Source organism: Artemia franciscana, chromosome 8 (assembly GCF_032884065.1).
Source record: "Artemia franciscana chromosome 8, ASM3288406v1, whole genome shotgun sequence".
NCBI lineage: Eukaryota > Metazoa > Arthropoda > Branchiopoda > Anostraca > Artemiidae > Artemia > Artemia franciscana.
In genome coordinates, this window is record NC_088870.1 from 13,689,738 (window position 1) to 13,714,342 (window position 24,605).

General features: G+C 34.2%; 1 protein-coding gene across 1 annotated transcript in view; it reads right to left on the reverse strand.

Moving 5' to 3' along the window:
* Nucleotides 1-5,479: 5,479 nt before the first annotated feature.
* The window catches only part of LOC136030016 (corepressor interacting with RBPJ 1-like), a 41,338-nt gene continuing 22,212 nt past the window's right edge, over nt 5,480-24,605 (reverse strand). Inside the window, exons 2-5 of the mRNA XM_065708631.1 lie at nt 12,257-12,702; nt 9,319-9,476; nt 8,247-8,353; nt 5,480-6,191 (exon numbers count right to left, since the gene is read on the reverse strand). Of these exons, the coding sequence (XP_065564703.1) occupies nt 5,867-6,191; nt 8,247-8,353; nt 9,319-9,476; nt 12,257-12,674 (1,008 nt within the window). The 5' untranslated portion in view covers nt 12,675-12,702 and the 3' untranslated portion in view covers nt 5,480-5,866. The remainder of the gene's footprint in view (nt 6,192-8,246; nt 8,354-9,318; nt 9,477-12,256; nt 12,703-24,605) is intronic.

Here is a 24,605-nt window from a genome sequence, read left to right on the forward strand (position 1 = left end):
TACGGACCTTGCAATTCTTAAATTGGTTGACTGTATGAATGATGCATTTGATAAAGGCCCAATACCCGCAGCTTTACTTTTAGACATTAAAAAGGCTTTTGACACTATTGATCATGATAAATTACTCCAAATTCTTGAATCATTTGGTGTACGTAATGTGGCTTTAAAATGGTTTCGTTCGTATCTTATTAATAGAGCTCAAGTTGTACAAAATGCAAATGCAACATCAGAGTGCCATCTTTTACCGTGTGGAGTGCCACAAGGCTCAATAATAATAATGATAATTTGTAACCCACTTGAAACAGCGGAATATAAAAACAAACACAAAAAAAAATAATGGGACCACTACTTTTTCTCATTTATATTGACTATTTAAAATATTATTTATTTGAAGCTAATATCATAATAGTTGCAGATGACACACTTCTTTTTGTTGCATGTGAAAATCTACCTTCTTTATTTAAAAAAATGGAAATTGCTCTGACTGAATTTATATCGTGGGCTGATTCACAGTATTTGACACTAAATTATGATAAAACAAATTTTATTTTATTTTCTAGAATCGGATCAGTCCAAACAGAACTCAATTTAATTGTAAAAAATAGTATTATAAAGAGTAAAAACCTGTAGATATCTTGGATTTACTATTGATGAGAATATTTCATGCTAAATTGATTGGTAACAAACTTTCAAGGTCCCTTGGAGTTATCCGCCGTCTTAAATTCCGTTTCCCTAAAAAAAAAATCTGAAAATGATTTATCATTCTATTTTTCGTCCCCATTTGTCTTATGGATGCTCTATATGGGCAAGTAACTTCATATTATAAGAGAATCCAAATCACCCAAAATAAAGCCATTGAAATTATATCACCTCTTCAGCATTCAGATGCCATTAACCTCCATTTCAAACTTGCTAAAATATTCGATGTATCAAAGGCTAGGGATTTTTAGATTGCAACTTTTTGTTTTAAATATTTTAACAACCTTCTTCCATCGTCATTTGAAAATTTATTCACTTTAAATGAAGATTTGCATACTTATGAAACGCAAAATTCATGTGACATTGTCCACGAGACACCGTCAACAAAAAGAGCTTTTTTTTAAATTAGATTTCTTGCACCAGCTATCTGGAATTCAATCCCCTTGGAAATCCGGAACTCAAATAACCTTATTACCTTCAAGCGAAGCGGTGAAGGGTCATTACAGAAATACTGTTTAGATTTGACTATCGTGCGGGCCTCCTCTTTTCGGTCTTTTTCTTTTCTTTCTCTTCGTCACCCCCCTTTTTTTCTCTTTTTTTGGTAAATCCAGTTGATTCGTTGTTTCGGTTGGTTGATTGTTTAATTATTCTTTAGTTAAGTTTCTGTCCTAGTCAAGCACTTTTGTGCTTTCCTGGCAGATTATTTACATGTAATTATGTGTTTTTGTTTAAATATATATAATTGAATTAAATTGAATCCATATACAAGATTATGCATCACATGTATCTTTACACAAGAAAGGATATACAACACATATATTTTGAATTTTTTTTTTTTATGGAGTAAAATGTCATATCTGAGTGATTCTGCTGCTCGAATCCCTTTAGTGTGTTCTTTACTAAATTCCAATAAAAAAAAAGGCTTTTCCTGTTTGTTATAATATCACACATAAACAATTAGATTATTCATAATTAATTATAAAGCCCATAACAATATAGAATAAAAAGAATTTCAGAGGAATTTTCAAAAGACAGGTAAGAGCTTAGAATTCAACAATTATAAAAATGGGATGAATCGACTCTGTAAAATATTAATAACAATAATACTAGTTCCTCAGTTTACAACTAAAAAGGCGTAAACATATGGCAGTATATGCTTCTATAGAACTATCTTATGGGGATAAAAGTAACTGGCATTTTACTCGCAATTACAGAAATAGTATCCTATGTATAAATATGATGTTTTTATTAAGAAAATTAAAGAACAGGTTGGTAGGTATCACGGAAAACTGGCATTCTAGCGTAGACAAATTTTGTGTAAGAAAAAAAGATAGTAACGGTTATAGAACACTGAAATTTTGTAAATACTATATGACAATCTAATTAAACGAGAATTGTATTAAAGCGGAAAACAGCACCTTAGTTATCCCGATACTCACACCATGATAAAAACAGCATGCCTTACTGACCATGCTGCTGGAAACCAAAGACTAGCAGAATCAATGCAAAATACCAAACGTAATTATCTCTCGGGCTTAAGATGTTGGTAGTGGCCATGGTGAGAGTTTGAGGGAAACTTTCAAGAAACATTTAAATATTAAATTAAAGAGTCTAAAATTGAAAAAAATAGAAGATTGATGGAATAATTTTAGTGAAAAAGCAGATGGTATCTTAGGGAGAAAGGTTAGAAACTAAGCTTCGGAATAATATTAAGATAAGATGAAAGCAAGCAAAGTAGGGAAAACCTAAAATATGAATTGAAGAATTGTGATGTGGAGGCATGGACAAAATTCCTAAAGATTACTTCAAAGAGTGATTGGGCAAAAGTGAAAACACCAAATTAAGTCACATAGTATCGTCGCAGTTCGGAATACTGAGATATTCTAAGCATTAAGCAGGAGAGAATTACAAAATAAGGTTGTAGCTAAAAAGGAAGGAAACAGCAAGCTACAAAATGCCTTACTGACCATGCTGCTGGAAACCAAAGACTAGCAGAATCAATGCAAAATACCAAACGTAATTATCTCTCGGGCTTAAGATGTTGGTAGTGGCCATGGTGAGAGTTTGAGGGAAACTTTCAAGAAACATTTAAATATTAAATTAAAGAGTCTAAAATTGAAAAAAATAGAAGATTGATGGAATAATTTTAGTGAAAAAGCAGATGGTATCTTAGGGAGAAAGGTTAGAAACTAAGCTTCGGAATAATATTAAGATAAGATGAAAGCAAGCAAAGTAGGGAAAACCTAAAATATGAATTGAAGAATTGTGATGTGGAGGCATGGACAAAATTCCTAAAGATTACTTCAAAGAGTGATTGGGCAAAAGTGAAAACACCAAATTAAGCCACATAGTATCGTCGCAGTTCGGAATACTGAGATATTCTAAGCATTAAGCAGGAGAGAATTACAAAATAAGGTTGTAGCTAAAAAGGAAGGAAACAGCAAGCTACAAAATGAGGTAGCACAGCTATGTTTTACAACCTCGATCTTTCTTTACTAATACATTAAAAATAGAAAACTATATATCTATATACATATATATATATATATGTATATATATATATATATATATATATATATATATATATATATATATATATATATATATATATATATATATATATATATATATATGTGTGTGTGTAGCTTTCCCTTTACATCACAAATTTATAAAAAGTGCCATCTAACATCGGCAAGGTTTCTGTGGTAAACATAAAAAACAGACTTCAATTCGGAATCTACATAAATTCACTAAACTCACCGCTAGACTCGGTTCACTATATAAAGTATATGGACTTAACATACTTTGAATCGACAATAGCATATTTAGATTCACTACAGTAAAATTCTTTATTATGTATATTACTATATAGATTCCACATTTTCTAATCTTGTCAGTAATAGCCTAATTTGCCCTAAATGAAAGTTCATAGTCCCTTATTGTTTCACACATACAAATTTCTGGTAATGAAGAAGAACTACAATTTTTTCTTTGTCTAATGAAAATAATGACTTAATTCTATTCAGCTTGAATAGCACACAATTTTAACCGGAATTTTCGGTTTTCTTAAAACTATTGATGCATTTTCACAGCAGACAAATTTTCATATTTTCACAGCATTTCACAGCAGGGTCTTTCAATTGGAAATTGAAAGGGCTACTGCCCTTTTTAATAGTCGAAAGTGATTGGAGGGTGACAACCCCCCTCCCACGCTCATGTTTCCCCAAACACATCAAGTCAAAGATTTGAGATAGCCATTTTGTTCAGCGTAGTTGAAAGTTTTGGAAATTATGTCTTTGAGGATGACAGCCCCACCACAGCTCTCAGGGCAAGGCTTTTTATAGAAAAGTGGTCACATAAGCTTCGGGAGGGGCTTATTGGATTGGTAATCAGAATTTCTAACGCCCGTTTTACAAATCAAAGTGATCGGAGGGCAGCTCCCCCCCCCACACACACAAACACAAGTCGTATTTTCCCCAAATGCATCCAGTAGTAATTTTGAAATAGCTATTTTATTCAAAATATTCCAAAGTTGATATTACAAGGCTTTTGGGGTTAAAAAAGCTCCAGAGCCTGTGGGAAGGGGGTTGTGAGTTTTGCCCCAGAGGCATTTAAACTTTTTATGGAAGGAATGGTTTCATAAACTTTGGAGACGGCTCATCTGGTTGAAAATTCTAGTTTTTCTTAAGAGCAAAAGTGATAGATAGCAACTAACCCCTCCCCCTATCATTTCATCAAATGCATCTGATTGAAATTGTGAGATAGCCATTTTGTCAAAAATAGTCTAAAGAGCTTATAACAGTGCCTTCAGTGTTGACACAACCTCCCAGAGCCCTTAAGAAAGGGTTGTAAGCTGTGCCTCGGGGGCATATAGGGTTTTATGGAATGGGTGGTAAAATAAGCTTCAGATTGGACTAATTTAATTTGAACTTGGAATTTATAGTGCCCTTATTAAGAGTTTTAGTTTTCTTCAACAGTCAAAAGTGATGGAGTGCATCTATCCCCCCCCCCCCCCCCCCCCCGACTACCCCTCTTTTCACCAAACATATTTGGCTGAAATTGTGAAATAGCCTTTTCTTTCAAAGCAGTCTAAATACCATTTAACAATGCTCCCAGGGTTGAAACAGCCCCCCAGAGCCTTAAGGCAAGGTTTGTAGGTAAAGCAATGGGATATACAAGGTTTTTATGGAATGGCAGGTCTAAAACTTTAGATGGGGCTCATTTCATTTTAAATTGGAAGTTATTCTGCCCTTATTACAAGTCAAAAGTGATTTGATAGCAACCACCCCTCCACGCACGTCATTTCCCCAAACATAATCAATCAAAATTTTATGATAGCAACTTTGTTCAGCATAATTGAAGGGTCCAGAAGCCATGTCATTGAGGATGGATTGACTTTGAATAAAATTAAAACTTCAATGTAATTAACAAAATTATAAAGTTTAACAGAATTGAAACTTTCACGTGAAGTTTCCATCTTAGCCCAACTATGTACTGCAAGACGAGAAACATATAAAAAAAACATACATACATACATACATACAAACATACATACAATACAAAAAAATCTAACCAAAAGAGTACGAATCCAGGAATGTGGCCTGAAACTCATTGAAGAAAGTTTCCCAATTTGACTTTTAATTTAATTGATATTTAGTTTATTTTAATTTTGTATTGAACAAACTGCTATGCAGCACCCCAGAACATTTCTAGGATCCGGTTCATGAGACAATCTCATGGGATTCTTTCAATACAGATAATATAACATTGATTAAAAAACTAGATTCTTTACTTATTTTATTTAACAAAATAATTTACGTAGAATACAATATGAATAAGTCATAAGGTTAAATAAACACACATAAAAAAAAAAGTTTTTTTCAAAAATACATCATTTTAATGTGTTTTTCACAAGCAGGAGAGATGCAGCAGCTCCCCTATTGCGAACACGCAAGCCCTTAAATCAACATCTGCAGTCCAAATTTCGGTAATGATGGAAGACCATTACTTTTGAAACGTGAACCATCTTGTGTTTTTAATTTCCAATTACCCCTTCTAGGGAGTACTACACCCTTGATATTTTTTCAAGAACTCACAGTTTTACAAATAGGCTTCATGAAAAAATCTTATTTGTTTTTATGATTCTCTTAGTCAACTCAAAATTACATCAATTGGAATCAGAGTATCTTCTTTTACAACTGTTCCTTCTAGGTTCTTCTTTTCTTCTTTGGTGATCTCTCTTTTCGTTATAATCTCTTTCTTTTCTCTTGTCAAAGTGTTCATCTTTTTCTTGGTGAAAATATTTATTTCGCTTAAAATTTCTTTGCGAGTCCTCATTTCCTTTCAGGTACTCCTTTTCTTTAGATTTTTCCACTTTATACATCTTTTCACTATCATCGGTATCGGAATCGAGTCGGTATTTCTCTTTTTCAGTTTTGTATGATTTCGTTCCCTTCACCCGTTTCTTCTCTTTTTCAAGTTTCTTTATCTTCCTAAAAAAGAGAAAAACTGTACAATAAAAAACAGCTCTAAACAAAGTAAGTACCAAGGACATCAAAATAAAATCATTTTTCCTTGTTATCATAGAGAATTACAATCATCAGTCGGGTATTACAATCGTTCGAAAGTTTTTCTCTAAATGCGCTGCCAAGGCCTGCCAGGGAGTTAGGTAGCAGAAAATAAGCCTAGCTTACTGCCACCAATTTAAGATGCTCATTTAATACAGAGTCTGCCAAGTGGCTTTTTGAAAATGGCTTCTCTAAATTTACTAGCTTCATTGAGTTTCAGATTATCATTGGCTTCAGGGGTTGTGAATACAGTCTAGTGGTCTAATCAGCAGAGAAAATAAAGATTCTAAAAAAAAAAAAAAAAAAAAAAAAAAAAAAAAAAAAAAAAAAAAAAAAAAAACAGTATCTTTGTACTTTAATGTTTTTATTTTATTTTTCTTAATTTTCCTTAATATATTGTCATTATTCTCATTTTATCACTTCTAGTTTTAATTCATAAACTTCAACAGAAAATAGGGACATCCTTTTAAACTTTGGTACAGAGGACATCCTTTTAAACTTTGATACAGAGAACATGCATTTTAATAGAAATATAAGAGAGTAGTCATTCGAAAAAGAACAAAATCGGCTAGTTCAAATTGCGTTCTAACCTAACTGCCGTATTTTAGAACCTGTTGGCTAAGAAATAATAACGTAGAATATGTTATTGATTATATCATCCAAAAACTACATATAAAAGCATGAAACTCGATATTACAGAGGAAATATTACAAATTTGAGACGATATAATATCCATTCATGAAGTTAGCATGAATGGACTGGATTATATATTTGAAGTGCTGTTATCACCAAGTTAGAAGGAACCACCAGTATCTCTTAATCATAAGCCTATATATCAGCTTGAATTATTTCAAGAAGATCTATTTATAAAATGTAGGTGTTGTTTAAAAAATCAACTGCAAGTTTGTCCCTCTAAATAAAGCAACCATTCTATAAAGTTTTCACCCTTGAACAATCAGAGCAGGCAAAATATTATTAAATAAGTGAGTACGCTTTCATGTTCGAGGTATTTTTATGGTTTTAGCCAATGGTACTCTTCCTACTCAAGCAATATTGAACCAGTATTGATTCAGAGTTCATGGTGTGAAGACCAACTACAACTATTAAAGTTAAAAGAGACGTCTTTGCGGTGGTTGGGCATAAGCCTTACTAATAATCTTTCCGGTTTTGGGAAAATTGTTCCCAATCGAGGGAAATATAACAGACGGACACCGGCAAAACTCTACTCTACATATTACGATCAATCTGTCCTTTATACGGCAGGAATTTACCCCATCCTGAGAAAAATTGATTCAAAAAGAATCTGGAGTAGTTATTTCAGGCATTGTAAGTTTCTTCTTTTCATTCCTCCTTGGACATGTAACTGGATTCTAATTGGTAAATATAGTGTACCTGATATAACATTAATGTTGGAAAAGCTACACAAGAGGCTCTCAGGTACTGCTCTTGATGGGCTTTCTCCAAATAATCATCTTGGAAAAAAATTTCTATAGTTATCTTTCTTTGGTTGACTTTTTTTTCTTTCTTACTTTTTTCTGTGGATTTCATTTCTTGTTTGCATTCAATGTTGTTGTTTTTTTTCTATAGTTCGTTTTTTTTTTTATGTGTGCGAGTGTGTTTGTTTAATTTTTTGTGTTTATTTAATGTAAAAAAATTATATAGTCATTATTTTTGTTTTTTGTATGTTTTGCATTTTTTATGTATATTTCATTGTTTTTACTCCACATTTTAATACTTTTATAGTGTTTTTGTGGGTAAGAAATAAATTATTATTATAACAATTTTTGCAGCCAAGATTTTTTAAATAAGTGAGTATGCTTTGGCTCTTAAACAGCAAAACTATTAACAATCTTAGCAGCTAATGTTTTTTAAATAAGTGAGTATACTATGATTTTAGAGGGATTATGTAATTGGGTGAGTAGTTAAAGAAGAGAAATAGAACAACTAAAAGAGAAATATGTAACACTGTATTTTACTTACTTTAAAAGTTTCTTTTTCTGCTTATACGTCAGGTTTTTCAGCAGTTCCATTTCCTCTCCTATGTCTTCTTCGCTTTCAGATCCTGAGTATGCCCTTCTCCTTGACTCCTGAAAAAACTAAATCTCTGAAATATTGTCCTATATGATACTTATATTGATTTTAGGAAATTGAAGGATGTTAAAAGAATTTAAGATGTACAGTTAATATAATTTACCGAAGTTCGTACGACCATTATTGTAATTTTTCTGCCACAACGCCACTAAGATTGTTTTTAACATCTCAAAGGCAGTATCCAGGGGGGGCTCACCCGGTTTGCCCTCCCCTCCCAAAAAAAAGATTATTTGACTCGTATAAAAGTAAAATGTTATTAAACATCCCTCTTTGGTGTTGTGGTCGCTTGCTACCCTTGATAATATTACAGTAGCCTGCTGGTGAGTAGATGATTTATAAAACATACTATTGGAGAGGGTTTGTTGATCCACCTCCTATTACAGATCTTTAATGTCAATTCGGCGTAATCTGGTTGTGCCAGCATGTGTCAGGGTCAAATTGACGACACTATTAAATTGCGCTAGATCTTAAGTACCGTAATCAAGTGGTCCACTGTCACTCGTGAACTATTCTGCTCTCAAAAAACACCACCCTAAGGGACTGTCAGGGTCCCTTCTGATACCAAAGTCCTCCGGAACTACAGTGGCACATACAGCTCTAACGTGCCGCGCTAATTGCTCCAAAACGCCACACTAAGGGTCACAGACATAACTTATATTTTGTGTTTAAAAATTCAAATTTGGTTTTTGGTTCTAGGTTTTGCAGGTACTTATTTAGCATTCTAATTTAAATTTCAGCCACCCCATAAAAACTAATTTTACTTGTCAAGACCTTATCCATAAAATATTTTTAGAATGAAGAAGCGGAAGATAAAATATTAGCAGATTGCAGATCTTCTTAAAAGTTTTAAACAGTACTACATTATTTACATTCTTAAAAAAAAGAAACAAATAAAGATTTAATAAATCGAAATAAAACGAAAGTGTAATTTATAGATAAATACAGAACACACTGAACTTACCACTACATTTTCCACAGGTTCTCCATCAAGAGTATTGACAGCACTTCGCTTTAGTTGGAGTCCTTCTTCTCTCATTTGCCTCATGAGTGAAAACGTGTCAGACCCTTGTGACCCTGCTTCCACCCCAGAAAAACTGGCAAACATCGGACATTCACGATCTACAAAAGAAAGAAAAATAAATTTTCTGAAAGACATAGAGGGTTCTTGTCACTCTAAAAAAAAAAAAAAACTGGTTTCACCCTGTAAGGTGATCGCTTGGCCAGGAAAAGACTTTACTGTTACACCCTTTATCCAAGTAAAATTAAAATCTTAGTTTTTGACCATTTTCAAATTTTTCAATTTTCTTTTTTTTCTTTTTTGATTCTCTAGAAAAAAACATTTCTTTTTTGTTGTATACACTATATGTTATAAAAGTAAAAAATATCTCGGATTTAATTTCAAATTACAGTGTGAACATTTTTTAGTGTTTTACAGCCTCAGATACTGTTTAACCAATAGACACATTATTTTATAATACACCACAGACAGCATGCGTTTCCACAAGCTCTTTACCCCTTTTCTTGAAGGCAACTATCGTGGGTTTCCTAAAGCTCTCTTTCCAGCTGTTTGGATAGCTCTATGGTACATTGTCTTGACAATATTGGATTTTTGTTAGATCTTGTTTTATCAACTACAATACTTATTTGGAATTAGATGGCACAAGCCTGAAGGAATTCAACTTCTGACAGCAAGCCAATCTGTCATATTTAGAAAGATCTTAAGCCAAGATCTTTGACGATTGTAGTTTAATATTGGTGGTGGTTTTTTTTTTGTTCTTAGTTTATTTTAGTTTTTCAGTCTTTGATGTTTTTTTTTGTTTTTTTGTCTTTTACACTGAAGACGCCTCATTTTTATACAGGCAAAACATTTTGAACTCTAAAGTTTTTGGTTCTAGGCGTGAAAATGTTTGCGAATTTTCAAATATATTAGACAGAAAGATAAATGGTAGTAATTTAAACAGAGGGGGGAGGGAGAGAGAATAAGAATAGTTTTGCATTGAAGCCCTGTAAAAAAAAAACACTTACATAAGAATTAACCAGTGAATTAAGACGATTTCACTTCAATCAGCTTTTATAACTACCAACAAACTTAGCTGAATTATATTTTATAGTTAGACTGTTAATTTGAGGTGAGTTGAGCTGGATGAGGCGGATTTGGATGATGTTTGTGTCAAACAAGGTTGGATTAAATGGGGATTGAGTTGCATGAGGATTGAGTTCCATGAGGTTTGAATTACATGGGGGTTGGATTGCACAAGGATTGAATTAAACGAGGACTGAGGTGCACAAGGGTTCAGCTGCAATGGGTTCGAATAAACAAGGTTCAGTTGCACGGGGTTGAGGGGAATAAAGGTTTAAATGGGGTTCCAGTTGAATTTGTTCGGTTACATGGGGTCCAGTTGTACAGGAGCCAATATATCTTGTTTGAAATTGATAAACAACTGAATCAACAAACAAAGGATATATATTAGACAGATTTTCAAATATATTAGACAGAAAGATAAATGGCAGTAATTTAAACAGAGGGGGGGGGGGAGGGAGAGAGAACAAGAATAGTTTTGCATTGAAGCCCTGTAAAAAAAAAAAACTTACATAAGAATTAACCAGTGAATTAAGACGATTTCACTTCAATCAGCTTTTATCACTACCAACAAACTTAGCTGAATTATATTTTATAGTTATACTGTTAATTTGAGGTGAGTTGAGCTGGATGAGATGGATTTGGATGATGTTTGTGTCAAACAAGGTTGGATTAAATGGGGATTGAGTTGCATGAGGATTGAGTTCCATGAGGTTTGAATTACATGGGGGTTGGATTGCACAAGGATTGAATTAAACGAGGACTGAGGTGCACGAGGGTTCAGCTGCAATGGGTTCGAATAAACAAGGTTCAGTTGCACGGGGTTGAGGGGAATGAAGGTTTAAATGGGGTTCCAGTTGAATTTGTTCGGTTACATGGGGTCCAGTTACCCAAAGGTTCAGTTGTACAGGAGCCAATATATCTTGTTTGAAATTGAAAAACAACTGAATCAACAAACATAGAATCATTTGTAATGACTAACAATCATTTGTAAATAAACAATTCTTATGAATTAATTTTTTTGTTAAACTAACTTAGGCACAATCCTTAATGTGAGGAGAGAGAGAGAGTTCTGAGAAGGTAGTGTTGAAACTGAAAATAGAATTTTCGACTCAGTGTTTATTTAGTTAAGGAACCGTCCTAGCCAAGTGGTTAGCTGGCTAGATGTAAAAATTCTTAGTCCATAAAAATAGTTCAAGCCCTGATATTGCTGGTTATTTGGTTTGGAAAAGGGGTCAGTGGAGTGACTCTGGAAGCTTAGCCAGAGTTGACCCAGTTCTAATATGGTATCTGAAACAATCTGAGGAAGGTAAACAGGAAAGGTGTGCAAAATCAGAGGGCTAAACCCCCCCCCCCCCATTGCACATCCTGGTTGAAGTACCATGGCATAGAAATCAGAAAAACAAAATACAAAACTTAAAACTTCTACTTTTGTTTATTGAAGGTTGAGATCTCTTGTTATAGGGTTCTTAAACATGGACAACTTGAGGGTGTGATTTCCATAAAAACTTGAATGTTTTGTAGAGGAACAGATGATCTCATACTAGAAAATACTCTCTCAGACACCAGATATTTTGATTTGTACATTTTATCTTCCTTCAGGGGAAATCCTTTGGAAAATATAGTACGAGTCCCTCCTTCTTTGTGGAATTATGCTGTTAAATATCAAATATTGAAATTCATGGTTGGCTTTCACAATTCAGAGCTTGAAAGGAATTTTTCTAATAATCATGCAATGCTTATTTCTCTTTGGACAATATTTAAAATTTGTAATTTAAAAGTAGACAAGAAAGAAATATATAAAAATCAGGAGCTCTACCTGTATTTATATGTCCCCACTTCCTGCATTTCAGGCATCTCACATTCCTGACAGGAATACCAAAGGGCTGATCTTTGATTTCTGTATTGTCCTTACAATAGCTTTCCCTTGGTGCATTATATTTTCTCTGCCATTCAAACTTAAATTCTGCTTCTCCATCTTCCTTAATGTGATCATTTTGCAATCCAGGTGGTTGCTCATACATAAAATTTACAGATAGTTTATCTTTAGATTCTTTGCTTACTAGAGCTCTATTATTAAACACATCCTGCTCCTTTTCATATTGAATTCGCAATTCATCTTGTTTCTGCTTCTCAGCAGCTGCTTTTTGTTCTGCCATCCATACTCGTTTTAAATTGTCCCTGGATGCAGGATGGAAAAACTTTTTGCACATGTAATTGTTGAATCCTTTCCCCATCTTGACAAACTTTGTAACTCAACTAGACCTGAAAATGAAATATTACCAAATAATTAAAACTCAGACTTGAGCTGGACTATCAGGATAACTGAAATTAAATTGGTATTTCTCAATGAAAAGACACAAAGGAGATCATTCAGGGAGGGGATAAGCTAAAAAAGAGAGTGTTAAAAATTTCTGTGTATGTACCAACAAGAAGAGAGGCATAGATAAAACACAAGAACTTTAAAATCACCTTGCTGCCCTCCCCCAACAGAACTTTCTGTGAGATTCAAATTAGTTCACCAGCACTGAGACAAACCGGGTGGATTTACCAAAACTAAAACTTTGAGAATATTTATTTAAAAAGAGAAAGAATGACATAAAAAAAAAGTTCTTGTAAGGGTGGCTCATCCTCGTCACATTTTTAGTCTGTAGCCTATAAAGGAATGATATTAAAGTTAAATAGCAAAAAATTCTTGGGAATTTCAATATTCAGGAGGATTTTTTTAGAGCATTAGATACAGTTTGAGAAAATTCAACGGTTCACCTACTAGGGTACAGAAAATACACGAAGCATTTCAGATCTGCGATTAGGGTAGTGTAGCCAAGCCCCATTATATGACGTGTTTACTACAAATTAAAAAACATCAGAAGCTTTACCATTTGTTCTACAGATATTATTATCGCTGCAATACGGATTTATAAGCAATGTAAATGCTTCTAGCTTGACATTTCTTTATTTTCCAGAAAAATTAACTTTTTCTAAAAAATTAACTTAATGTAATAATCTGGTGAAAAAAAGACCTCAGTTTTAAATGCCCATCTAAAAATTTAGATGCTACCCTCAACAATGACAGATATTTTAAAAGGAACTTTATTTAAAATAATCCAAAGTTCTAATAGGTAAGCCTCTAGCCATGACCCCACTGCATCCAGGGCAAGGAATGGAAAATATACAAGTTGCTCATTTTTACATAAGAATTTATCATAATAGCATACACGAAAGTAAAAACCCCTCAAGTAAATTGAGGTGTTGAAGATGGAGGAGACAGAATTTTATACTTATTTCTCAAATTTGAAATGCTAGTTTGTATATTAGCTTGTGTACTCCTTTTCTAAGCCCAATAACATACATGTAAATGAAAACTGTAAATCGTAAACTGCACCCACACCAAAGAGGGTTGGGTGGCAATACGGCAAGATTTTGGCACAATATTGCGTTTTACAATATCGTATCACTTCTATCGTACACTATCGTATAACTTTATTTAAAATAGTTGAAGATCTAATAGTCATGATGTCAGCCTCTAGTCATGACTCCACTGTCCCCAGGGCAAGGAATATAAAATATACAAGTTGTTCATTTTTACATGCAGAATTTATCACTGAGAAAAGGGCGAACGTTTCATCCTCGATGTTTGCCAAAAAGGCTAAGGGTATTGATGCGAAACTTCAGGGAATGTTGAGCTAATTCAAAGGATTATCTGCATCCAAGTTATCAAAAAGGCAGATCTAAAATATCTTAGGAATAGGTAAGGGTATTAACTTGAAAATTAGTACTACTACTACTACTACTGCTGCTGCAAATGGGACTACTTTCGAGTGCAACAACTTTGTGACTTTGACTGCTTGCAATTGCTACTACATCATCTTGTGATTACTTTCATGTAATGTTGAGTGGGATGTTGAACAAAGCAAAACACACTTTGCACATGTTGATTGTCACAAGGGCACATTAGGAGTATCTCATGAATGGTTTATGGCATTAACTTGAAACTTACAGGACATGTTAAACATGGCTTTGATGGCAAAGGACCCTTGACCTTTTTAGACCCTCTTTTATACTGATCAAAATTATCAAATTGCCACTTTCAAATTAGTGAAAAGGTCTAATAGCTATGCCTCTGGGATGTCATGCCTCCCCCCCCCCCCTCAACCTAAGCAAAGACCAGCCACTTTTTCTATATAATATAGCTGATAGAAAATGATATTTCGCTATACTGAACACCATGCATACTTGTTTATTTTATATGCACCCCGTGAATTTTTAGAAACAAATGTACCACTTTCAACCATTACTGAATATAAAACTAGAAAGCTCAATATACAATTTTCCAATAACTTTAAATTGATTGGTAATTTCACAATTGAAATCAATAAAACTTTGCCCTTTTTTTTAGTAAAATTTTTAGTTTGATGCCAAAAAATGGCAGAAACTTTGTTTCAAGGCTATTCTATTGTAATCAAGATTACTTTTTTAGAGGTTTTGCTAATAGAAGGGCAGATTGCAACTTGTTTAGAAGCAGACTCTTTGAAAGAAGCTTCAACTATCAAATCGAAAATCTTCTAAAACATTAATAGCTTTCTGGCTTTCTAACAAACTTATTTTACACACTTACCTTAATAGGAAATGTTGTATAAGGAAAAAGGAAGCAACAAATGGAGAATAAAATAGCATGATAGTTTTATTATATTTTACCTTAATTTAAACGTTTTCTTTATCAAAAAGATGGGCTACATCTATATGGGTTTATGCAATTTAAAAATACATTTTTTGTAGGTATTTTCATTGAAAACTACCTTTTTTGAACGTTCATTGGAAAAAACGAACTGTCCCTCCTAGATATTAAAAATGTCTTTTAGTACTTTAGTACTAATTTTATAGTACTTTAAAAATCTTCTTATTGTTCTAATTAAACGACCCTTGTGTTACAGAGCTGTTGTTATAGAATTAGGACAAAATTCTAACTTTAGCATAAAGAACGATGTGGTGAGGAAGGGGAAATCCCCTTCATATACGTAAAAAGTTCTGTTCGTTTTAATTTTTAATGTTGCTACTAACTTTCAGCTGCGTAAACTTGTTTTTTTTAACATTTAATTTCTGACGGTTTTTAATTAATATAGGGAAATCCACCTATATCTCTATGCAAAACCCCCTTCCCCATAGATGAAAAAATTGTTCTTTCGTAAGTAAAGAATAAAGTTTAAATTATATTATTATTATTATGTTTATTATTATTATTATATTATGCTATTATTATTATATTATTATGCTAGTGTTTCATAAAAGAAATTGTTTTGTATACTAAAACTAAAAAAAAAATAACCCTCGAACAATCAAAGTCGCTTGCCATGATCACAAAATCAGTTCTATTCCCAAAAACAGCACCGTAGGAAGGGAGCAGGAGAGGGTATCAGCTCCAATAGATTCCCCCAACCGATTTGGAAAATATCTTTTCTTAGATGTTTTCATTGACTCCCCAATTTTTATGAACTAACACCACTCCCCAAAAAATGTCCAACACCTGGAAATAATAGCTCTTACCTAACAGAATAGAAAACATTATGAAAACTGAGCACACCAACTCCTATGACACGCGCAACTGAACAATCGTGTGAGGCAGACGGAATAATAACAAGAGCAGGTTAAAATCGCTAAAGCTCGCAGATATGCAAGATATGATTCAGATATGCATCATGCATCATATGTCTGCATCATATGCATCATGCAGATATGATCAAACATTACTGACATTTAAACATTCAGCATCTATCCTTAACAAAGAACAGAACATAATTACCATGAGATTGCATAAACAATTAGATCAGGGGTTCCCAAATGGCTTGGATTAAGGTTTTTTTGAGTTGATCAGGAAGGTCATTGAATCAAACAGTTCGTGTTAACGAACTGTAGTAAGGAGAGACCCGGCTCAATAGAAACCAAAACTCTAATTAATGAAATTTTGATACCAATAGTTACATCAAAAGAACCGCATTTTAATCCTGATTTTAAATAAGTTTCATCAAGATTAGTCTTACTCATCAAAAGTTACGAGCCTGAGAAAATTTGCCTCATTTTAGAAAATAGAAGAAAACGCCCCTTAAGTCATACGATCTTAACAAAAATCACACCATCCGATTCAGCGTATTAGAGAACCTTAATATAGAAGTTTCAAGCTCCTATCCACAAAAATATGGAATTTTGCATTTTTTGCCAGAAGACAGATCATGGATGCGTGTTTATTTGTTTTTTCCCCGGGGTGATAGTATGGACTCAATGGTCCTAGAATGTCACAAGAGGGCTCATTCTAACGGAAATATTAGAGGGCACCTAGGCCCCCTCCCATGCTGATTTTCCCTAAAGTAATAGGATCAAAATTCTGCGATAGCCATTTTATTCTCCATAGTCGAAAAACATAATAATTATGTCTTTGGGCACGACTTACTCCCCCACAGTCCCCTTGAGAGGGGCTGCAAGTTACAAACTTTGACCTGTGTTTGCATCTAATAATGGTTATTGGGAAGCGTATAGAGGATTTCAGGGGATTTTTTTGGTTTGGGGAGGGGGAAGTTGCAAGGGGGGTTACGTGGGAGGATCTTTCCGTGGAGGAATTTGTCATGGGGGAAGAAAATTTCAATGAAGGAGGCGCAGGATTTTCTAGCATTATTTTAAAAAACCAATGAAAAGATAAATATGAAAAATTTTTTCTACTGAAAGTAAGGAGCAGCATCAACACTTAAAATGAACAGAAATTATTACGCATATGAAGGGTTTACCTCCTCGTAATACCTCGCTCTTTACACTAAAGTATTTTTAGTAATTTAAACTATCTATTCTACGGCCTTTGTGATCCAGGGGTCATTCTTAAGGAGTTGGGACAAAATTTAAGCTTTGATGTAAAGAGCGAGGTATCGACAAGGGGTGAACCCGCTCATATACGCAATGAAAACATACGAATATAGAAGTTCGTTATGTAAGTTAGTTCGCAAGTTACGTATATTTTTTACAAATGAAAACGTTCGTAACAAATTAAAAGTTCAAGTTCAAGTTGCATTTTAAGTAATCAAAAAGTTGGAGGGCAATTAGGCCTCCTCCCTCGCTCCTTTTTTCTTAAGATCTTCCAATTAAAACTATGAGAAAGCCATTTAGGGAAAAAAAAATTAATAAGCAAATTTCGTTTTAATTATTTATGTGCAGAGCCAAGATATGCATTAATTCAAAAACGTCCAGAAATTAGATAAAAAACAAGTTTTTTTTTTTAACTGAAAGTAAGGAGCGACATTAAAACTTAAAACGAACAGAAATTACTTTGTATATGAAAGGGACTTTTCTCCTCAACGCCTCACTCTTTACACTTAAGTTCTTTACTGTTTTAAAAAGTAGAGTTAAGATGAAAGAGTCAAACTGCAGTTTAAAGAGCGAGGCATTGAGGAGGAAAAGCCACTTTCATATACAAAGTAATTTCTGTTCGTTTTAAGTTTTAATGTCGCTCCTTACTTTCAGTTAAAAACTTTTTTTTAAACTTTTTTAATTTAGTTTTTAATAATAGATCATTAATAAATAATAGTTTAAAGATAAAGGTTAAAGATAAGTATCTGTTCATTCATTAAAATAAGGATTTCTGATCATTTTAAATTTGCTTGGTTCCAAAATGCAGTTTGACTCCACTTTATCTAAATAAAACTAATAAAAAGACATCCCTTAAAGGTATTTCAGACGAGAAAGCTTCCCAATGTATGCTGAGCAGAAACGTTCTTCATCGCAAGGGAAGAACTTGAAATGATGTACAACAAATTTCAATGCCAAAGCAAGTTGACAAGAAGTCCCAGCCTGAATTTTTATACAGTTTGATCACAAAGCAGCTCTGCCAGAGTTGTCACATAATTTCAAATAAGTTAACCTTTCTTTAACTTTTGCTCTTTGAGTGTCCTGGTCGTCATTTATATTCCCTGTGTCCCGGTCGTCATTTGTGTCCCAGTCTGTAGTGTCATCTTATAATAACGTCATTTACAAAGCCTTATATACTTATAATGACGTCACATGCAAACCCACAAACAAACAAACATGCATATATACAACTTTTTTTATATATATAGATATAGTTTCTTTTTTAGTTTTTTCTTTTCTTAGTTTTTTAAACTACGTAAAAATTGCGAATATACAACATTTTTGGCTTTCCCATTGTCTGTCCATATACAAAGCCGTATGTACTAATAATGACGTCATATGCAAACGCTCTTTTTACAAACAAACAAACATGCATACACACAACTCGTTTTTATATAGATAGATAGATAGATAGATACAATACAAATTAACTACGTAAAACTTGTGAATATACAACAGTCTTCGCTGTCCCATTGTCTGTGCGTATAAATAGATTGTCAGGTTTACCGACCCTCAAAGATGCAACATACAATTGTACATTGGTAAAGCAATCTGTATTAAGATCTATACCGCATTTTTCTAGTGATTGCCCTTGAGCTTTGTTGATGGTGGTTGCAAATGCTAATCGAATTGGGAATTGCAATCTTTTAAATTGAAAAAGCAGATCCGTTGGAATCATGGGAATGCAAGGAATAAGAACAACCTCACCCTCATAAGGCCCTGTCAAGATTGTGGCCTCTATTAGGTTTTCCATTGTTTTTTTTTACGGCAAGTCGCGTGCCATTGCAAAGCTTTGGTGGGTTGATATTTCTTAAAAGTATTATTGGTACGCCTATTTTTAGTTGTAGCACGTGTGGTGGAAACCCTGAAGGATCTATGGAATTTAAAAATTCAGATGGATAATTAACCGCTTCATTTGGTTCCAAAATACAAATTAACTGCGTAAAACTTGCGAATATACAACATTCTTCGCTGTCCAATTGTCGCTGCATATAAATAGATTGTCAGGTTTACCGACCCTCGAACATGCAACGTACAATTGTCCATGGGAAAAACAATCAGTATTAAGATCTATACCACATTTTTCTAATGATTGACCTTGAGCTTTGTTAATGGTGATTGCAAATGCTAATCGAATTGGGAATTGCAATCTTTTAAATTGAAAAAGCAGATCCGTTGGAATCATGGGAATGCAAGGAATAAGAACAACCTCACCCTCATAAGGCCCTGTCAAGATTGTGGCCTCTATTAGGTTTTCCATTGTTTTTTTTTACGGCAAGTCGAGTGCCATTGCAAAGCTTTGGTGGGTTTATATTTCTTAAAAGTATTATTGGTACGCCTATTTTTAGTTGTAGCACGTGTGGTGGAAACCCTGAAATATCTATGGAATTTAAAAATTCAGATGGATAATTGACCGCTTCATTTGGTTCCAAAACTGTGTCGACTGACTTGTAAAGGACTGCCTGGTCTCGAATCTTGGTCAAAACAATATTGTTGATTTCGTGGACGTCTATATTTTTGGGTGCGAGAATCGCTCTTTCACTTAGCCATTTATTATTTTTATAATTTTTTAGAATATTCGGAAATACTTTTTCAATCAATTCATTTTTGGACGTCACTAAATTACAGAAATCAGCAGGTAGTTGTATACGTCCTGAAATTGAGTCTACTGGGAGCTTTCCGTTTCCCATTGCCAGCAACTGATCTGAAAATGTTTGACCAGAGTCATCGTTTTGCAATCGGACACGCATATTTGTAGTTAATTTTAATGTTTTTACGTGTGCCCATAAATTAGAATTTTTCAGGCAAGCATTCATTTCGTCTGCAGGAGTTGATCTAGGTATTATAGGTAATGTTTGCCTGAAATCTCCCGCAAGCAATATTAATGTGCAGCCAAAGGGTTTCGACTTCCCTCGCAAATCTTTCAAGCATTGATCCAGAGCCTCGAGCGATTTTTTGTGTGCCATTGTGCACTCATCCCAAATAATAAGTTTGCATTGCTGCAATACTTTACCCATCCCAGATGATTTGGAAATATTGCATGTGGGAGTTTCTGTAGAATGCAAGTTCAGAGGCAATTTCAAAGCGGAATGAGCAGTTCTTCCACCAGGCAGCAATGTTGCGGCTATTCCGGACGACGCAATTGCCAACGCTATATCATTTTTTGATCAAATTGATGCCAGAATCAGTTTTATCACAAACGTTTTACCAGTACCTCCTGGCGCATCCAAAAAGAAAATTTCTCCAACGTTGTTATCGACACAATGCATTATCGTATCATAAATGTCTTTTTGTTCCGACGTTAACTTGGAAATGTTATTTTGTACATACGACAATAGATCACTCGTACTGTAACTTTGTTCACGATCCAATTCTACACATGTCGAAACAGCAGCGATACGGTTAGGTGAAGGCATTCCCAAACCCTGAAGAGGTTTGTTTGCCATACTTATGCAAAAATCTTCTATAACAACTAAAGTGTAGTTATAAATTTCTGGTGTAAAATCAAAAGTCATGTCTGACGTCTCTAACTGTTTTCGATGAAGTATATCTTCGGACATTTTTGACTTATATTTTTCCCATAAATCTGTAGGAGCTGATGGAGAGCAAGTTGTTAAAATGATGCCAAACAATGCACGAATTTGACTTGGGGTTGACGTTTCGCACGCGTCATTGATGCAGTTTTCCCAGTGTTGGTCATTCTCCAATAAATTCAGAGCTTGGCATGCACTACGGTAAGTGTCATGTATAGTACCATTTACAGTCCTCAAATACTCAAAGGATGTCGGACCGGGTACATTCACCAAAAGCAGGCGTAGAAAGAAGCATTCATGTTGATTGGGGTGAACGGTGTAGAGTCTTCCTATCGTGGTATCTTTGAAGATGGTAGGTTGGCCGTCGACTGACTTACCCTGTTTTCGACGTTCAAATACTTTATTTTTAGTATTCCACGTGTAATACGAAGGCACTTCAGTATACAGCAGTTTTTTTGCAAAAGAATCATTTTTGCAAAGCGAAAAAAAAGCTGTTAATGTTGTATCCGGTGGATTCAGGACTCTTTGTTGCACGTTGGTTTCCGTGAAATAAACACGTTGACCATTCTGTAAATGTACCGCTAAGTGAACAACAGCTGGACTACGTTCATGTATCGGAAATGAAAGAATTCGCCAAACAGCTTCATTACTGCTTATGTTTCTTCCAGCCTGATATTGTACGATTTCATCGAAATCTTTGATTTCGGGCTGCAAGCCAAAAACTGCCATGTCACTGCCTTTGTTGACGTATTTACATATGTATTTGATTGCCTTTACGGAGTTACAGTATTCAACGTTTATGTGTGCATTAAATGTTTTTGATAATAATGGGGAATATGGAACAACCCACTGGTTATCTACTTCGATGGTGGTACCGTTACGCTTCTTTATTATTGCTGTTTTACCGCCATCTTCAGTAGATCTTCTTCTATATTGTGGGTAACCATCATTGCCAGTAATTGTGTTTGATACTAAAAGTCGAGGATATTGCTTTGTGCACCTTCCTTTGGCCATGCATGGTGAATTTTCGTTCAGTGCACCGCAAGGTCCATGTATCATATTTTTTACAATAATATCATGTAACCCCTTATCGACATATCAGGTATTTCAGCGGAAATCACATCATCAATTTCGTTCGAAGTAATTTTTTTATGTAGCCAGATTAGTATATGTGCGTGTGGCAAACCTCGTTTTTGCCATTCCACTGAGTACATCCAGCATCGCACTGACCCAAACAATTCAAGTTTTACAATGTAGTTTATCAGTGATTTCAACTTTTGCCGGAAGACACGGGCCGTAATGTCATGCCTATGAACCGCCGATTGTCCTTGAAGTAAAAGCTGCAGTATCTCGTCCCAAGATTGATTACATGTAAATGTAATAAATAAATCTGGACGACCATAGAGACGAACATACGCAATAGCATCTTGAGCATATTCATGCATATGACGGGGACTGCCAGCATATGACGAAGGTAAAATTGTTAATCTTCCAACGTTTGTGGTATTACCGTCATTTATAACTGCATCTCGCAAATGAATGTATTGTTCAGAGCGGAGCTTGGTCTGATTCAGGCGGATATATAGCAAACGTTCTGATTCAATTTTAGCATACATATCAACGACGAATTGGTGAAACAATTCACGGCATTTTAAAATATAATTTTCTTCATCCTGCCGAATCATTAGTCTATAGGAATAATAATGCATTGCACTGCATTTCTTATTCATTTCTTTGTTAGTGGCTGGATTCATCAATTTAATATTAAAGTGATAGCCGTCGGCTCCATCCCAAAAAATGATAGGATATTGTAGGGCATCGTAGCATCGATGAGTTTCAGCAATTCTTAACAACTGAGCGTTTCGCTTATGAAGAATAATATCTCGAGGTAAAAACTGATCACCGACCATAACGATTGCCACTTCGTCGATAGTTGGAGCATTGTATCTACGCACATGTTGGCCAGGAGGCGTTTTGTCAGCGGAAATAACAATTTTATGCGTATCAGTAGGCATCAAATCGATGGCTGTTTTGAACAGACGCACTAAATTATTATTTTCGTGGAAAAGATGTTGCAATTGGGAAACGATTGTCCTTTCAACGTTGGGAGAAATTTCGCAACGTGCATTCAATTCAGAATTTCTATTACTGATGAAGTACAATTGTAAAAATTTATGATTCTCGCCTGAGAATGGTAGAAGGGACCCTGCTCTATGATAAATTGGCCCTTTTACTTTGAAAGTAGACATAAATTGATCTGGATTTTCGATTTGGGCTCCAAACGACGTCATTTGGAAACATGAGTTGTATTTTCTGATTTTTGACAAAAAACGCTTAGATTCTGACGTAGTTCCAGTAAGGAAAGTCTTCAATGGCTCTGGTGGTGCAGCCAATAGAGGAAGTTTAACTTTTCCTGAGGCGCAACACATTCCCATTGTTTCACCATTGAATTTCAGGGCCTTGCAATAGGGACAAATTTTAGACATTGTCCCGATTTGAACACATCTACTCAAGCTATAATCATCGACTGGGCTGTACCTGAATGCCAGGCGATAACTTTCAGGTTGCTCTGATTCTTCGGCACGCTTTCTTTTCTTACTTTCTCTATCAGCAGCAAGCCTGATTTCTTGCTGTTCTTGTGATTCCTCGGCACGCTTTCTTTTCTTACTTTCTCTATCAGCAGCAAGCCAGATTTCTTGCTGTTCTTGTGATTCCTCGGCACGCCTTCTTTTTTCACTTTCTCTTTTAGCAGCAAGTCTGCTTCCGCGTTGCTCTGGTAGTTCCTCGGCACGCTTTCTGTTCTTTCTTTCTCTATCAGCTTTCAAGCCTGTTTCGTTGCTGTTCTTTTGATTCCTCGGCACGCCTTCTTTTTTCACTTTCTCTTTTAGCAGCAAGTCTGCTTTCGCGTTGCTCTGGTAGTTCCTCGGCACTCTTTCTTCTCTGACTTTCTCTATCAGCAGCAAGTTTTTTGGCATAGACTTTTTGAGCATCTTCATCGGCTTTTGCCATGGTAAGTTCATCAGTCATTGTAAACTTAAACATTAATAGATTTCTACGTGAACATATGTCTTAAATATCTTGAATGACGTCACCGTCAAAGCAAAAATGACGACAACTAATTTCATGACGTCAGTCAACACAGAAACATGACGTCACCTGATCCACAGACAGACACACAGACAGACAACTTATTTATATATATATATAGATTATTAAAACTATACTAAACTATATTTATTTTATTATATATATATATATATATATATATATATATATATATATAAAAATAAGTTGTCTGTCTGTCTGTCTGTGGATGGATCAGGTGACGTCACCTGAAAAAACTGGATCAGGTGACGTCAAAACTGAAAAAACTAAAAAAAGGCAAAAACTACAAAAAAAACTAAAAACTAATAAAAAAAATAAAAAAGCTAAAAAACTAAAAAAACTAAAAAAAGGCAAAAACTACAAAAAAAACTAAAAACTAATAAAAAAGCTAAAAAACTAAAAAAACTAAAAAAAGGCAAAAACTACAAAAAAAACTAAAAACTAATAAAAAAAATAAAAAAGCTAAAAAACTAAAAAAACTAAAAAAACTAAAAAAAGGTAAAAAACTAAAAAAACTAAAAACTAAAAATAAAAAAAATAAAAAAGCTAAAAAACTAAAAAAACTAAAAAAACTAAAAAAAGGTAAAAAACTAAAAAAACTAAAAACTAAAAAAAACTAAAAAAAAGGAAAAAACTGAAAAA